At 45.9% G+C, this 18,183-nt stretch overlaps 1 protein-coding gene across 2 annotated transcripts in view; it reads right to left on the reverse strand.

Annotated features, from left to right (window-relative positions):
• Window positions 1-523: 523 nt before the first annotated feature.
• LOC126531779 (uncharacterized) overlaps window positions 524-18,183 on the reverse strand; it is a 62,263-nt gene continuing 44,603 nt past the window's right edge. The window contains exons 3-5 of one of the 2 annotated variants that reach the window (XM_055071478.2): window positions 3,750-4,135; window positions 1,660-1,792; window positions 524-792 (exon numbers count right to left, since the gene is read on the reverse strand). In XM_055071478.2, the coding sequence (XP_054927453.1) occupies window positions 734-792; window positions 1,660-1,792; window positions 3,750-4,135 (578 nt within the window). In that variant the 3' untranslated portion in view covers window positions 524-733. Of the gene's footprint in view, window positions 793-1,659; window positions 1,793-1,864; window positions 4,136-18,183 lie in introns of those variants that run through there. The other variant, XM_050179499.3, reaches the window with a different exon arrangement.

The raw sequence follows: 18,183 nt of genomic DNA on the forward strand, positions 1-18,183 counted from the left end.
TTAACTCATTTACTGCGACAGCAGTATTCGCTCAAAGTGAAGAGCACTATTTCACTTTGGCTCGCCTGTCTCCTTTTCGAATAATAGGTATCGCCCACTACGGAGAACAGGACAAGAACTTCTTTTCTGTATGACCTAGTAACGCAAGCTGTAGAATTCGAACTACGTACATGGACGAGCTTCAAAACTCTCAGGCCACCCCCGTCTAAATAGGACGGACTAATTTAATTGAGATGCGTAGTTTTATTCAACCTCTTATTCGCGGCTGTTTGGCCAAAGGCTTATGCTTATCCTTTCTTTTAACGCGATAACGCAACAAGTACGTTCTGCTTTTTTGTTTTTCTGCTCTTCGATTTACAATTCCTGAACCATTGAACAGGTTTCGCCACGCTTGCACATTTCAATTTCTCTTGGTTTCTCACACGCGCGTTTCACAAGAAGCGAGAGCAGTAACCCTTCTACTCGTACGTCGTTGTCAGATCTGTGTAGTTCTGTGCCCTCAACGAGATTTCGTGAGCAGGAGTCAAGCTCTTACCTCCCTTATTTTTTTAATTTTCAGGCGACCTCGATTTTCATTGTACATCGCTTGCTGTTGCGTAAGCTCCGCGCACAATAAAGGTGTGCTTCCAAGAGCCACGTGTGCGCTGCGAGAAGTCCGTGTGTTCCTGCCGCTTCGCCTCTTGTCGGGCATAGCAGCGTATGTGAATAGCAGAGAGTAGCTGGAAGAGCAGTCCTAATGGAATTCAGCGGCGATACAGGCAGCCGAGACCGAACTGCGCTCGCGGGCACCACCTGCGTTAGACAGGTGTCAATGCCACTTGTTTGCCGCTCTTTGCGCCGAACATCTTTTACTGAAAAAATTGGATCGGCCACATAACGAGGCAACGACAACTCGCCAAAAGAATGTAAGATAACATGTATGCTCTCGTCCTTTCATCCCACGGTGGTTTGTGTATGTTCAAGGCGAAGTTTATTACAAGGCCCAAGGCAATCACAGTAGCACTTGTACTCAGGTTTAGAGCATGGCATGTGTCTGCTGACACTACCTGTCAAATATCATTCGCAAAGCACCATAGGGTCAACATAACCCGATATAACACTGCCACGTGCTCAGAGTTATTCCTTTCATAAGCATACAATGAATGGAACCTATGACATTAATTACCATTGGTAATATACTTATTCTTTAAAAATGCATTGGACAACGTTACGGAACATTGCAATTCCGCTTATCTGTCTTTGCATAAGAATATGTTATTGTTCCGCTTTCTTTTTTTTTCAATGATATCATGACCTTTTTCTTATATATTGTGCATTTCCATTGTGGCCTTTCAAACCTTGCTCCTTTTTGTTCACTGCTTTATTTGATATATTAATACGCTGGTGCTGCTTATGAAAATGTATTATGAAGCTGTAGTAGTTTTCGCTCCACCCTCAATATAATGTGCTCACATACGCCTTGAGGGTTGAATAAATAAATAAATAAATAAATAAATAAATAAAGCTTAAACTTTCATAACAACAGTTTCGGCCGGTTTCTGCTGTCTTGCGTGTAAGGAATGAGCGTAGCGAGGAAGCGTGTGCCCACCGGCACTTTTCAAAATCTGGAATAAGAAAACTGGAATAACGTAACAATGATTGCATAGAAATGGCACTTACCTCCATAATTAACTTTTGTAGATGCTACTTGTGGCGTACTGGTCACTAGTTGAGTATCCGAAGATGCACCCGTCGCTAAGACTGGACAGCTCGCAGCCTCTCTTGCCCGCTCCCTTCGTCCTCCTTCCATTCCCTGCCTCCCCGTGAAGAAGTACTGTGACCCCTTAGAGAACTTTACGGAGTCATTGCTAACTACTCACGCGAATCCATGTGGCAGTGTTTATTACGTACAAACATAAATATTCCAGTCGCACTGGCAGCGCGATAAACGCATGCAAATTGCATTAATACAGGCATAAGGTGTACAGTTCATGACATAAAGACAAATCAAATTTGCGGGTTTAGTTTCCAGCCTTCAGGCACTTCTAGCGGGTAACTACTAGAAGTGCCTTTTTGGAAATCACACTAACCACTACCAATCGAGGCTCTTAGATTGCTGGCAGTTGGCGACGAGCACTTTATGAGTGGACACATATTGAGTGGACACATATGCGTGCGCGCACACCGACTTTAGTTCTGTACGCGGAGTCACATCTTGCAGCTAAGGGTATATCACGGGTCAGTTCTTTTCATCGGGGCTTCATCCGGAGCACAGGACAGCACAACACGAGTACCGCTCATAGCGGCGCACGAAACAAGCGGGAGCGGGAATTCTGATGCGGCCACGCAACACTGAACTATTGTGCGCACACGCCAGCGGCGTTCCAGGAGCGCTCAGACATCGATACACATGCCGCCGACTCCACTGCGGAGGCTGCTTTAATGAAGAAGTGCCACGCACGTCATCGAATTCCTTCGCCTAAGACCGGGCGCAGGCATCTAATAACACGCCTTCACATCAACATGAGCCGTTACGGGCCAGCATCCTTGAATAGAGGCCTTCAATGCGCCTGCGCCAATAAATACACTGCAGATAATCGGACAAGTACATACGAGGGAGAATGAGAAATTCTTTGCCCCTATTCGTTTCTTCAGCCAAATTAAGCCTGTAAATGCGAAGCCAACATATCCATTCCCAGTGGTGGACCTCTCTTGGACCGGCCCGGATTTATTAGCCGGTAGCTCCGCGGCACGGCGCTGCTGTCAGTTGTTGAAGATGGCGGTTGTGCTTCACACGCCCACAGCGTGCGAGCAACGAAGTGATTCGTTTTCTATGAAGCAACGGACGAATGCCCATCGAAATCCACAGGGAAATGCAGCCCACGTAAGGGGAAAGGCGCCTCGTTTTGATAAGTGTGAGGTAGCGATGTTGCGAGTTCGGAAAAGGCTGTGATGACTTGCATGACAATGAGCGCTCGGGGAGGCCACGTGCGTCGCTGTCTTATGACAGGGACATCTCAAATTTAGTGCTGCGATGGGACAGATGTCTGAACCGGTGTGGGGACTATGTGAAAAAATAGTGTTAGGCATGTACGTATATATGTACGTAGGTACGTATATTTGTAATTACCTGTATTTACCTTATTTTGCCTAATGAAAGATAGGGGCCAAGTCTTTCCGATTCGCCCTCATACTCTCTCTGATTTGTCACGTGACCCGTAGTGGAAGGGCAAGTTACAAATTATCAGTATCGGGGGAAAGTGGCCTGTCTAAATCTTGAGTATGCATACAAGTTTCCAAGGGTTCTAAGGTGGCACGTGATGCTTCAACGATTGCGTGAAAGGAAAGCGGCAGAGTCCGATGTTAAGCATTACTTGCTTCAAACATTTGTTTTTCTTCCCTCAGTTATCTACAATCTCGGGAACACAGAAACAGTGATACTAAAATCTGAACGCCAGTCACCCCGCTAGTCCATCTGGCTCCTTTCTTTCTTTTGTTCGGACAGCTTCGATACTGCCAAAAATAGGTCATCACCAGAGCTGCAAAGCACACGACTGAAAGAAGAAAAAAAAACTATGACTGAATTTCGCGCACAATGGGCCCAATCACCTGCAGCGGTTACTGGCAAGTACACACAATACCAGCAAAAATGACACAAGCGTGTACTCCGCCAAGTCGCGTACGCTTGTTGAAGCGTCGGCGTTGGGCTTAAGCCTGGTCGGAGACGCGGAGGAATCTTTCTCGATTGATTTACGCTGGTTCAGAATCACCTCGACATCGTTCGGCATTGGCGAAGCTTCTTCGCGACGGTCGTCTTGGCTTGGACGAGTACCCAGTGCGGATTCGTCTGAGTAACGCAGGCCACCAGTCACGTCAGCTTCGTCATCGTCGTCATCATGCGGACGACGCGCAGGTGGCAGCATCGTCGTCGGATGTCTCGTGCCCACTGCTGGTCTCTCGTAGTCCTCAGCGCATCCTAGCTGCTTCAGGCTTAGCCGGACTACCTTGTTGTTGGCAGTCATGTTCACTGGTGCAGCAGCGGGACTTTCAAACTCGCACTTGACGTGGCGCAGTTCGCGACGGAATTTGGCGTTGCGTGTGGCGTTTTCTAGATGAAGTATCCAGGACAGCCGACAGTCGCAGCTGAACTTGTTGCCTGCGTTAAAAAAGAAAGAAGCACAATTACATTCAGTTTCACTTAAGAGAAAGTCGACTCATTCATAGCTTAATTGGTCCACTAACTGATTGCCTGAAGTCGTGCCGGACGATGCAATTCTCCTTCTGACACATTTCGAGTCAAATTGGGTGATCATGGGAAGTCCATGAAACAGTATCCATTATAAAAGCTACAGTTGCTGTTGTCAGGTTAATCAGTCGGGGCGGAATACGATCCCTGCCAATAATTTATATACATGCGTGTGCACTATTATCATCTATAGAGCAAACAATGTCCAGTCGTAGCCGTGCAGCGGGACCAACGATGTGCGTGAAAGTGTGTGCGAACGGACAGAGACGACTGAGGTCGTAAGTGGTGTTTTGAAAAGAAGTCCAAACCGAGTATTAGAACATGGATCTGTGCGTTGAAAAATTACAATGGTAGACGACATATATTTTTACCTTGATTTTATCTACATTCGAAAGAGCATGGAGTTGTTTTCTACTCGTTGTTGTCAAATAATGCTTCAGAAGTGTTGCCACGAACCAAACAAGAAAAAGAAAATTGAGGTTCTCAGAGAAAAACTGCAAACAAATGACACACTCGCACGCACGCATGCACCCACGTACACACACACATGTACGTGTGTACACACACACACACACAACGCACGCGTATGCAACCACATACACACGCACGCACGCACGACTTGGCTTGGGTTCATTCCCTCTAGGTGACAGTAAGCAAAGTTCTTTTAATACCTAGTATTATTTGGCGTGGCGAATACCCCAGCAATTTTGGTAGCAAAATCGTGTCTGCAGCACAAAATAAAATATAGAGCTATTCCACTGTGTGAAGGTGAACAATCAGTGAAGCTGTTTAACTCATGACACTGAGGTGACCCAGAATATGAAACAAAGGTCTTAATCCAAAGGGTATTGTCCTAATCCTCATTTTGACATTTTTAGGCGGGATCGTGTAGGCAAACGTGGAGGAGGTGTTCTGATAGCTGCCCATCGCAGCCTTTGTTGCTCCGCTGTCAATATCACTTCACCTCTAGAAATTTTATTCGTATTGTGCAGTTCTTCGTACCTACAAATTATTATCGGTGTATGCTATCGACCTCTTGACGCAGATGCTTCCTTCACTATTCACTTCCACGAGGCACTGCAAACTGTTACGACGTCATTTAATCATGCGCAACTACTCCTCTTAGGTGACTTCAACTTTCCTGACATAACATGGTCCGAACCAGCCATAACACTGTCTAAGAATAACCATGAATGCAATTTTCTTAACACATGCCTCACCTTTGGTTTGACGAAGCTGTATCTACCCCAACGCCAAAAAACGAACATTGCTCTAACATACTGCCCCTTATCTTAATATCCCATCCCGGCAGTGTTTCTTCAGTAACACATCTACCAGAGCTAAGTGATCACTGAGTACTGCATGCAAAATTATCTTGGCAGTATCTCAGTGCAAAAAAATGAAAAAGGAAAATAACACTTTACGATAAAGGTGATTACATCAGCATCAACAATGCACTAACCGAGTTTTACAACTACTACATTATAGATTTCCCGAAGCGCACAGTAGACACCAACTGGACGCTTCTTAAAAATAATATGATCGAACTCACTGAGAATTACATACCAACCATCATTCTAACAGAGCGACCTTCGTCCCCATGGTTCAACACTTTAAAACGACTAAACAATAAAAAGAAAATATTGTTTTGTGAAGCCAAGCACTCAAATACCGCTCCGGCCTGGGAAAAATATTACGTCAGTGAAAAGGAGTTTGATTCTTTGGCCGCAACAGCTAAAACAACCTTCTACTCAACAGCACTCCCTAACATGCTGCAAAACAATCCCAAACAATTCTGCAAATACATTTGCCCAAACAACCGTAAACCATTATTACTATATGATAACGACAATAACCGTGTTCCCGACCATAAAATATCCGAAGCACTAAACTCTGTCTTCTCTTCCGTGTCACTTCTGAACTTAACACTGATCTCCCAGACTGCCCTTACCTCAACAACCCAACGATGAGTGGTTGGAAGGCATACTTTCTCGGAAAAAATGGCCGCCCGTCGATGAGAGCGAACTCGAGCGGCTCTAGAGTCTAGGAAAAGCTTACGCAGGTGCGAGCGCGGCACGCATAGCGTGGGAAGCTAGCCCGAGTAACTATCTCAAGGACTGCTGCTCACGAGAGCGAAATACCTTTCTGTAATTACAATAACCCTAATAAGCCTACTTTCGCGAAGTGAACGGCCCAGAGGGCTGTACTGCGAGAGCTATGACTGATAATTTTCTACATATATATATATATATATATATATATATATATATTCATCTCAACTTTGGTATCGAATGCGAGCTCCGTTGCTTTGTTTCTGCGTGTAGTAGTTTGTTGCAAGTGTTTGTCGCCAGTGTTTGTTGGCTTCTCATGATATGACTTAGAAAAATCGGGCCCCTCAGTTAACCCCCTTTCTTCTCGTTTATTACATAACGAGGGTCTCGAATCCGCCAACATTGATGCCTTCAGGTAGCATATGTGGGTTTACTGACCAGTTGCCTTCACCCAAAAAGATCACGTTCTCGTGACGCCTGCGGCAAAAAAGGACGTTCCACGTCCGTCGCCAAGGTATGTGAGTGGCGGCGCTGGCTAACACTCCCAGGGTTCTACTAGCACACATAAATACCCAAGAAAGTGGATGGGGTAACGCCGCCGCGGTAGCTCAATTGGTAGAGCATCGCAGGCGAAATGCGAAGGTTGTGGGTTCGGTTCCCACCTGCGGTAAGTTGTTTTTTCATCCACTTTAATTTCCATTAATTCATCGTTACTTTATTTAATTTATTAAGCACAAGTAATTTCCCCTATGTTGTCCTTGGTGTCAGTTTTTGTTGGCTTCTCATGATATGACTTATAAAAATGGGGCCCCTCGGTTAACCCCCTTTCTTCTCGTTTATTACATAACGAGGGTCTGGAATCCGGCAACATTGATGCATTCAGGTAGCATATGTGGGTTTCACCGCCTAACAAATGTTATCACACAGCGCAGGACGCGCTTGTGTGTGTCGGAAGTTTCTGGAATGTTATCGATGGTTCCATCCGCTGTCTGTTGTCGCCGAACCTTGTGTAATCTGATTGCATGTATGCGCGACGCGAATGGCGTAGAACTTTGTGGAAGGTATGCGGGTCCCAGCGATTACTCTGGAACATTCGACGACTGATCTATAAAAGCCGACGCGCTTCACCTGCTGATCAGATTTTCGACCATCGCCGAGTGTGTTCGCCGCTACCGTTGTTCTCTAAGTGTAGCCTGTTTTTGAGGGCACAAGTTCGCCCAATAAAACGCTCGTTTCGTTAGTAACAGTTTTGCTGCCTTCTTAACCGTCACTACCACGTGACAATATACATATATTTTCATCTCATCTTTGGGATCGAATGCGAGCGCCGTTGCTTTGTTTCTGCGTGTAGTAGTTAAGAGAACGAGTTTAAGGGAGGAGAAAAAAAAGGAAAGGAAAATTACGGAAGCATAATTGCAGCGCCGTGGTTTTAAAGCGCACCCGCGGTAGTGAAACGGAAGGAGATATAAACGTGCGTGGCCATGGTACGCACGCGAAAAACTGCCTTAATAAATTTAGAGACTTGAGAAAAAGTTTCGTTAACAACCGATAACATGGCAATCAGCACTCGAATACGACGAGAGAAATTATTGAGACATGGAAAATTCCATTTAACTAAATGTGGTTTGCGACAGAAATGCTTGTAGGTATTGAAAATTTTAAAGGATGAGGGAATATAAGATAGGCTCCGCGCTTCCCGAGAGGATGGCGTCCGCACGAGACTACACCAGGCACCTTACTGAGACATGGAGCGCTCTGTGGTCGGAACAAAGCCCTCGTCTCTGCCGGCCAAGTGCAGATAACGTGCGTTCCGATCGCCCAAGGTTGCGCGGACATAGTTTAGTTAGAATAGAGCGAACTCGAGCGGCTCTAGAGTCTAGGAAATGCTTACGCATGTGCGAGCGCGGCACGCATAGCCTGGGAAGCTAGCCCGAGTAACTATCTCAAGGACTGCTGCTCACGAGAGCGAAATGCCTCTGTGTAATTACAATAACCCTAATAAGACTACATTCGAAAAGTGAACGGCCCAGAGGGCTGTACTACGAGTGCTATGACTGATAATTTTCCCTCTCTCTCTCTCTCTCTCTCTATATATATATATATATATATATATATATATATATATATATATTCATCTCATCATAATCTCATCTCATCTCATCATTGCATCTCATAATTTTCATCTCATCAACCCACAAAAAAGGGGACGCCGAAGACTTGAAAAATTATAGACCGATCAGCTTACTGTCCGTTGCCCACAAAGTATTTACTAAGGTAATCGCAAATAGAATCAGGAACGCCTTACACTTCTGCCAACCAAAGGACCAGGCAGGATTCCGTGAAGGCTACTCAACAAGACCATATTCACGCCATCAATCAGGTGATAGAGAAATGTGCGGAATATAACCAACCCTTATATATATATAGCTTTCATTGATTACGAGGAAGCGTTTGATTCAGTCGAAACCTCAGCAGTCATGGAGGCATTACAGAATCAGGGTGTAGCTAGACGAGCCGTATATAAATATACTGAGAGATATCTATAGTGGCTCCACAGCCACCGTAGTCCTCCATAAAGAAAGCAACTAAATGTCAGTAAAGGAAGGCGTCAGGCAGGGAGATACGATCTCTCCATTATATTCACAGCGTGTTTGCAGGAGGTATTCAGAGACCTGGATTGGGATGAATTGGGGATAAGAGTTAATGGAGAATACCTCAGTAACTTGCGCTTCGCTGGTGATATTGCCTTGCTTTGTAACTCAGGAGACCAATTGCAATGCATGCTCACTGTCCTGGAAAGGCAAAGCAGAAGGGTGGGTCTAAAAATTAATCTGCAGAAAACTAAAGTAATGTTTAACAGTCTCGGAAGGGAACAGCAGTTTACGATAGGTAGCGAGGCACTGGAAGTGGTAAGGGAATACATCTACCTAGGACAGGTAGTGACCGCGGATCCGGATCATGAGGCTAAAATAATCAGAAGAATAAGAATGGATTGGGGTGCATTTGGCAGACATTCTCAGATCATGAACTGCAGGTTGCCATTATCGCTCAAGAGAAAAGTGTATAAAAGCTGTGTCTTAACAGTACTCACGTACGGGGCAGAAACCTGGAGGCTTACGAAAAGGGTTCTACTAAATTGAGGACGAGGCAACGAGCTATGGAAAGAAGAATGATGGGTGTAACGTTAAGGGATGAGAAAAGAGCAGATTGGGTGAGGGAACAAACGCGAGTTAATGATATCTTAGTTGAAATCAAGAAAAATAAATGGGCATGGGCAGGACATGTAATGAGGAGGGAAGATAACCGATGGTCATTAAGGGTTACGGACTGGATTTCAAGGGAAGGGAAGCGTAGCAGGGGGCGGCAGAAAGTTAAGTGGGCGGATGAGATTAAGTAGTTTGTAGGGACAACATGGCCACAATTAGTACATGACCGGGGTAGTTGGAGAAGTATGGGAGAGGCCTTTGCTCTGCAGTGGGCGTAACCAGGCTGATGATGATGATGAACCTAAATTCCGAGATAGACCAGCTTGAGATTTAGGGTGGGCCAAATTGAATTTGTGAGTCGGTTAATGTAAATTTGGGGGTGAGGGCCAACTTGAAATTTGGGGGTGGTCAGCTGATATATTGGAGTGGGCCAACTGAATTTTGGGAAACAAAAGCAAACGCTAAGTAAGTGATGAGCTGAAGAATGCTACGCGTTAGGAAACAATTCTCTGAATTTATGTACCTTCTTCTTGAGACAATGAACGCCCCCACATGAAATATTTGAATTCTCCCTGCTTCAAATTCTCAGCTAATTAAAAAAGGCTTTCTCTGTATTGTATTTTTCTCTTTGAAAGAGTTCAGAACGGAACGAAAACGCACTTCGTGCTTAAAATAAAATCTAAAACGCTTCCTAAATCCTGCTGACGCTTTTCAGTTGTCCCTCAGGTGTACCCAAAAATCAAGACAATGTTTTAATCTAATGCCATCCAAATTGAATTATTCTCGTCACGCACGGCCACTAAAACCTCTTACTACAGTTGTAAAGCTGTAAATCGATATGATTGATTCGAAGCTTTATAGTAGTGCTCGCTATGGCCAAGGGGATACTGCCTCACGAAAAGCGAAATTGTGCGAAGAAGTCTTGCTGTTTGTTTCGCCGCATCGCTAGAATCAGATTAGATAAAGAGGCGTCATGCACGTTCTCTGCTAAGCGAATTATCCGCAGTGTGACTTCCCCTAAACTTTACTCTCCCTTGTCTTGCCACGTGAGTGAACAAGCGTTCCAATAAACACCTTTCTCCTGATTTCTCTTTCAGCAGGTCAGTTCGCACAGCTCTGATTGTGCCGTTGATTTCTCTTGTACTCTGACTTTCGGGGTTTGTAACTCAATTTTACGCGTGTGGAATGGATATTTCCTTCTCCTTGGCGTGTGTCCCTGTGGATTTAGCGAAAATAAAGAGCCTTTCCAATGTAGCTTTCCCTCGCTTCTTTTGTTGGTCGTGGGCTGCATACTAAGTTCCTTGATACATAAAGATCATATGCTTACAAAAGAGGAAAAATGAATTATCAATAAAAAAAGTTCTTCCACCCTCTTCAACTAATGTCGATGCTAACCTAGCTTTCCAACTTCAGGCCAAAATTTCACCTAGCTCTTACTAAACGTCAAGAACTCTAAATGCGCTAAAATGGAGCAACCAAAGTACGAGTTGGTTCAAGTATCTGAACAGTTATTTCACACGGCTCTTTTTCTAATCCACCTGCAGACGACGGTCATATTCAACCGCTCATTCCGATCCAAATTCACGTTTTCCTGGGTGACGTACGAACCGGTCAGTGCCTCCCGGGTTAATACCCGGGCTATAGGCGGGCCGGATTACGCTGGTTACGCCAAGCACGAAGACGGTATACGCTATCGTCTATTCTCTTCGCTTCCGGTAAACAGCAATCAGTCAGACTGTTCTTTTATACTCCATCCAAACGTACTTCACGTAATGTGTAGGTGATCTGAAAAAAAGATTTATGGGGTTTTACGTGAAAAAACCACTTTCTGATTATGAGGCACGCCGTAGTGGAGGACTCCGGAAATTCCGACCACCTGGGGTTCTTTAACGTGCACCTAAATCGAAGTACACGGGTGTTCTCGCATTTCGCCCCCATCGATATGCGGCCGCCGTGGCCGGGATTCGATCCCGCGACCTCGTGCTCAGCAGCCCAACACCATAGCCACCGAGCAACCACGGCGCATTGTCGGTAATCTGGTTTACCTGTACAGCGTAGAAAACTCTTTCCCGACCAAAAACATGCGCTAATGCACTGACTTAAGGTTTTGACAGGCAAAGCCTATTGTGGAAGGAAAGATCGCCATCTTGCACTCCATCATGTCTCGAGAGGCAGCCGCGGACTATCAAAAAGCTTTATATATATATATATGTACATATCCTTTCGTAGAGACCACTAAGTTCAGAATGTGAGTGGCGTGTGTACCGACGCACTCTGGGTCGCCCATCCAGCGGAAGCCAGAGCACTTCGCTTGGCTGCAAGTTTTTGCGTCGAAAAGCACGCGCCAAGCGAGCCTGAAAGCCGCGGTGGGAGACGCACGCCCGACGCACGACATAGAGGCGAGAGAAAGAGGATATTCGCGTGAGCTTGCGGCGCTTCGCCTCCCGTCGTCGCAGATGGGCGGGCGGCGTTGTCGACGACGCTGGTTATGGTCACTGCTTTGTGGTCAGCCTCGTCGTTCGTCTTCTTGCTCTTTTGGAGGCGTCCGGCCCGTTATGCGGTCCACAGGAGTGTGCGACGCGAACTGTCTTCGCGTATGAAAATACATCGCCCAGCTTGATCTGTTTTCCTTTTTCTTTTTTTACTAAGCATCAGCGGCTGCTTTCCTGAGAACGATGTGTATGTGTTAAGCGCCGCGAAAGCTTGCGCAGCACTTTCGGCGAGTTACTTTTGCCTTTGCTTATGTATCGCTGCTCAACAATGTTTTCGCCGCAAATGTAATCCACGCAAAACAGCGCCGGGCTTTTAGGCTTTGGCGTTTGAAGAAACGAGAAAGTAGGCTCAACAAAGGAAAAATAATAAATAACCCCCGGGGCGATCAAGTGCGGGAAAAAAAGAAAACAAGAAATGAATACCAAACTGTCGTTTGGTCGTATATGCGTGTGAACGAACGAGACTGGCTATGGAGCAAGGGCGTGGAGTTCTGTTTTTCTCTGGCGGTGATTTGTCCTCAGCTTCCTTTTCTGCGTTCTTTCTTTCGCACCTATTTATACCGTTTCCGCAGAAGACAAAGAACGGGGTGATGTCTACTGCAACTGACCGACCCTCTTGTTTTATGAGCAATGTTTATTGCGTTATTATTTATTCACTCAGTATACGCAATTTGTGCAGCCTTGATTCGCTTTTAGACATTCATGTAGACGCATGGTACGCTGCATGTACAAATAAATCTTACTTTGCACAGCACCGTTCCCCAGTGCGTAATATAGTTGAGATCTCGAAAAACTGTACCGAAGTAAAATGCACTGGTTCCGCAGGCAGCTCAAACGAAGTACGTGTAAACGTAGTTAGTCAGATTAAAGTGTTTATGACAGAAAACAAAGAATGGGAACAGAATCGTGGCAAGGTCACTCAGCCGCGATTAAGGCTGAGTGACTCAAGCACTTCTTAGACTACCAATATTATAAAAAATAGACGGCACATGATTTTAAGCTAGAATGAAAGCGAAGTCGAGACTGAAAATACAGGAAGAAAGCGAAATGATGACACATCGCAGATTTCCTTAAGACAGCGAGTGCCTGAGCCGTCCGGCCAACAGTATAGTTGCCCGCTCCACAGCTCGGCTATGCAACGCCGGAGTACGGTGCAGCCATAAAGTAGGTGGATTGAAAAATCTTGTTACTGAGCTGGCCTGTCCGACTTTCCAAGTGACTCTTGCCCTGCTTGCCCCGTCGCTGACACAGAAGTCGCCGAGCGAGAACTCACTTGAATGTTCATGAATAATGCTTTTACACGTGCTAAGCGTGCCCGCTATGAGCTCACTTTCAGGTCCTTCTTTCTTCGGTTTTTCGTAAGCGGCTCACACTTTCAGCAGTGCACCGAAATTTTGCAATGCTGACTATGCTCGCTATCCACGAGACACATTTGCAGTTGGTGGTTGTCTAGTGCCCCTTTGCGCCTTATGCGGTTTGAACGGCGTTTGGTCCCCAACAATGCTTTCACATTTTCTCTCGAGAAGCGACTTTGCTCATACGCTTTACGTTATCTGTTATAGAATTATGAAGGGCAGAGATAAGAATTTGAATTGCTAATGCCTTCAGAGCTGCAAGTACACACACGAGGATGCACCCGAACAGAATACGCGAAACTTCTGAACCAGGCGTCATACCTGTGCTGGCAAGAGCCAGGGACTAACCGTTCAGTGCGCTACAGACAGCAGCTACGTCAAAAGGCATTTACCTTTCTCGTGGCAGTGACGTACCCTCGGAAAAATAACAAACTCAGAGCGGTGCTGCTGAAGCAAGGCACGAGAGCGGGCTGCCACTCATGCCTTAGCAACGAGTCTGGGCTACAGTGTGGTCTCACTGAAATACGACTTCCCAAGCTCTGGTTGTGCTGCTTTCGGCTGCGCCGTTGTGGTGGCGTCAGAAACCGGTGGTGCTATGCGTAGTAGGGTCACAGTACGTTCTAAAGACCCTGTCACCGCTCAGCACTCATTTTCACCGTCGGTCTTCTTGACCCTAAACTGAAGTTGCATTTCTGTAATGCGAGAGCATTTATTAGATTCATACTCTCGTCTTCGCTTTCCAAGCACCTGGGCAGGTGTGAGGAAATTTTTCTTTCTTTAGTAAGTTTCGTTATCGATTGTGCCACCTTCGCTGCAGCCGACGCGTCGACACGGCAATTACTGTCATGAATGGCAGGCGTCCACACGCCAGCGTATGAGAAAAAGCTCTTACGTAACGGTACATGTGTGAATGCAGGCACTCGTCTACGGAAGCAGTGGCCTCGCTAAAAGCTGTCCGTGACTAGGCCCGCAGTGATACTTGAACTGGCCAAGTATGCAGCCCTAGAGCAAGCACTGTGTGCGCCACTTTACAAGCGTAGACAACTGTTCATTGTGAGTATAGTGGGGAACATGCGCGGTGAGCCCTAAAGAACAAAGCCCGTCCCTTTGACGAAAAAACAAAACGGATACTCTTATGCAAACAATGTATGCTGACGGTGAACTACCTTCAATTTAGAGGCGCTTGATAAAAAACGACAAGGATTGACATATCCCGACCGCTAGGAAACACATATTCCGACTTCTTTCTTCACTCTGTAAATACATAGCTGTGAATTCGCCCAAGCGCATCTCAACATTTATGAAACCTGAACGCATGCAAAGGTTCACGGAAATTCACCGTCAGTGTCACACAAGCATCTTTACAAGCACATGTTTCCACATCACCTTCAGATGACGACACGCAGTTTAAATTTGCAGGAAATTGGCGTGGTAGTATCTGTAATATGCTGGCAAAATAATAACAAATATGACAATGAATAAGTATGAAAGGTTGAACATTCTGGTTTCATTGCTGGCATTTGAAAATTATTAACACAACTGCGCGAAAGAAACGGCATCTATTGCCGTTTCGCCGGCATCTAAATTGGAATGGGATTCCTCGATGTCGCACAAGGCTGCTTAGTTTCTTTATTTTTATAACGTGGCAATAGATACTGGCTCTGCGAGTAATTGCTATTGCGACCCAGCAATTTTTGTGCTGCCGTCAGTGAGAACAAATTCACCTACATAAACATACGCTCGTCGAGACGGCAACACAACCTACCCAGTCAACGGCATCAATATAGTGTAGCCGGACGAACGCAGCCTGCAACGGCTCTCGGAAACTAGAAGCGTCGATAGTAGGCCGTCGCGTAGGTGGCTGTAACAGGCGTCAGGCTGCCAATCGGGCAAGCTGCGGAAGCTGCATGCGTACGACACGGGATCGCAAAAAGCCGTTTGATTGATCGTAGCATAGAGGCATATTCGTCTGGATCGACACCGTAGCAGGATGAAAGTACGGAGATGGTAATGCACGTAGCGTGGTCACAGCCAACAGATCCTTTGGTACAAGCGACTAGCGCCAGATAACAGTGAGTATAGCGCAAGGCTATAATATTGTACCAAGAAACAAAACAAGAAGTGAGTGTTGCCGCAATACAAGTGCATACGTGAAGCTGAGCCATGCCTTGGTTTTGTTCTTCTGTGTCTTTTTGCTCTCTTCATTTTATAAACGAGACGTTCGGACACGAATTCGTAGGCTATGTTTAATGGAGGAAAGGGGTGGCAGGAAATTGATAGTGAACGTTCATTAGACAATGGGTTCTAAACAATGACAAAGGTGTAATTGTACGAATGGTAAATGCACTTTGCTTGTGAGGCTCAAATTTGCCCGTAAATATGAAAACATCAAGCAACATTGACAAAACACTGTTTTAGTTTTCACATCTTCGAAAACAAACTATAAAATAAAGGAAGGGCACCTATTATAGAGCCTAGATTAAATATAGGCACGCTTGTGAGAAGATCTGTTAAGTTCACGTGCACAAGATTTTGAAAAGCTTGAACAACTAGAACAAAGTGACACTTATAAGGAAATGGTTCCGTTGGTTCAAGCATTTAAGGGTGTGTCTCTTTCACGTGGCAACGCTGCAGCCGTGGAAAAGAAGCCCGCTTCCGATATCTGGAAAGATCTGTTGTCGCGTGAGCCGCCTGCAACTATGAACGATTCGTGCCATCGGGCCTCTTTTCGACTCCGGCAGTCACATGGTTCCGCAAAGCAGAAACGGCCAGGCGTCGCAGGCATCTCCTGCTGTGCAATAAATCCTACCAAACAACGTCGAATTAGCAGACGTCTTTTAAATAGAAGCCGTATTGTCCGAATACTATTACAAAGGAATTACACAGAGTTGTTAAAAATTTCATTCTTGAGTGTTACGTGGCAAAAACACTGACTCATTATAAGGCACGCCGTAGTAGGAGACTCCGGATTAATTTTGACCACTTAGGGCTGTTTAAGGTGCAGCTAAATCAAAGTATAGGAGCGTTTTTCGCGTTTCACCTCTATCGAAATGCGGCCACCGTGGCCGGGATCGGACCTGCAGCCCTCAAGTTCAGCAGCTCAACGCTATAGGCACTCGGCTACCGTGGCGGTGTACTGACAGAGACGCGGATACCGAAGGGCGACCTCGGCAGCTACGGATTCGCTTAGTCTCCCCTACTCGTTTGCACATCGAAGGTGCCAGTTATCGCGGTGCCGTCAAAGTGGAACGGCTGCCACAAAACAAGTTGGCGCCTAGGGGAAAGAATGAAGAATTTCTCGGATCACAGGAAGATCCGAGGTTTGCTTTATTACGTTACTGCTGCTGGTGATGTTCGACCTAAGGCAAGAACAGCGCCAAAACAATTGAAACGAAGCGTGGCGCCCTTATCGGCGAAGGCGCGCAGTCGTTTATAGTCGCGCTGTCTTCTGGCTCGATTGCTTCGTCGTACGTTTCGTCTCTGTGAACTCATTCTTATGGCTGGCGGAATAAGCGCATACGTGAACGCAACCACTGTGGCAGGAAAAGAAAAAGAATGGAGATCCAACGCACATCTTGGAATATGTGTGAAATGAAGCTTCAGTGATGCGGTTAATGAAATGCTGAAAACTAAATGCCATGGGTACAACTTCATTTTAATCCCATGCTGCGTGCAATCTCATGCCATGCTTGTGTTTATGCTCCGCAGAGGTCCCAACCTTAATTCAATGCAATGCTTATGCACTATACCGTCCACAAGCTATGCCGAAACGTGAGGAGTAGCTTATGCGGATTTACACTGTGAGGTGTCGACGCATAGATGTCACGAGGACGACGGCGATGTTCGTCGAGGGAAGGCTAGTGAGGAGATGTGTGTGCAGAGAGAAGTACGACGGCGAAAGAAGGGACTGAAGCTGACTACTATTCGTGCGTTTCTTCTCCTCAATCTCTCTATCTCTCTCACTCCGACGTCTGCTACCACACGGAAACTGGCGCGCATGTTTTCTTGCGCGAACGCGCTCTCACGCGCGCTTGCTACGCGATGCGATGCACGCGTCAACCGTTTGAAAAGCTACTTCGCGTTGGCACGTGAGAAATATTTGTGATTGCGGCCTAAAGGTGTGGGCGTGCGTGCGTGCGTGCGTGCGTCCGTGTTTGTGTGTGTGAAGGGAGGCGGGGAGGGGTTGTAAACATAAAATTAGAGCTCTAGGGTTTTACGTTAAAGTGTGAGGGGCATCACCTATAATATTTTGTATCATATTAAATTTGTGTTATCCTGTATTATATTCGCACCATTGCGTATAACATGGTAGGCTGATTCTGTTTCCACTCCATTCGAAGTGTGTTTTAGATATAAAAAATTAAAAATTATGGGGTTTAACGTGCCAAAACCACTTTCTGATTATGAGGCACGCCGTAGTGGAGGACTCCAGAAATTTCGACCACCTGGGGTTCTTTAACATGCACCTAAATCTAAGTACACGGGTGTTTTCGCATTTCGCCCCCATCGAAATGCGGCTGCCGCGGCCGGGATTCGATCCCGCGACCTCGTGCTCAGCAGCCCAACACCATAGCCACTGAGCAACCACGGCGGGTGTTTTAGATATAAATCGTCTTAATAAACGTTTCTCTCCATGTCTTATTATAACGCGCGTTGAGACATGCATAACGAGTTTGCATCGAGTAAAGTTGTATCGGAGTTAGAAAGTAGCGAACAAATGCAAGGACAAGAAGTCGCATCATGCTCCGTGGAAAGCTATATTTTCTACACACAGCGCTGCGCGAAGTCCAACACGGAACTCTCATAAAGTATATTTGTTATGCAGTACGCTGCCAAAAAGCGCGGAGTAAGCGA

The sequence above is a fragment of the Dermacentor andersoni genome, chromosome 5 (genome assembly GCF_023375885.2).
Source record: "Dermacentor andersoni chromosome 5, qqDerAnde1_hic_scaffold, whole genome shotgun sequence".
In the NCBI taxonomy this organism is placed as follows: Eukaryota; Metazoa; Arthropoda; class Arachnida; order Ixodida; family Ixodidae; genus Dermacentor; species Dermacentor andersoni.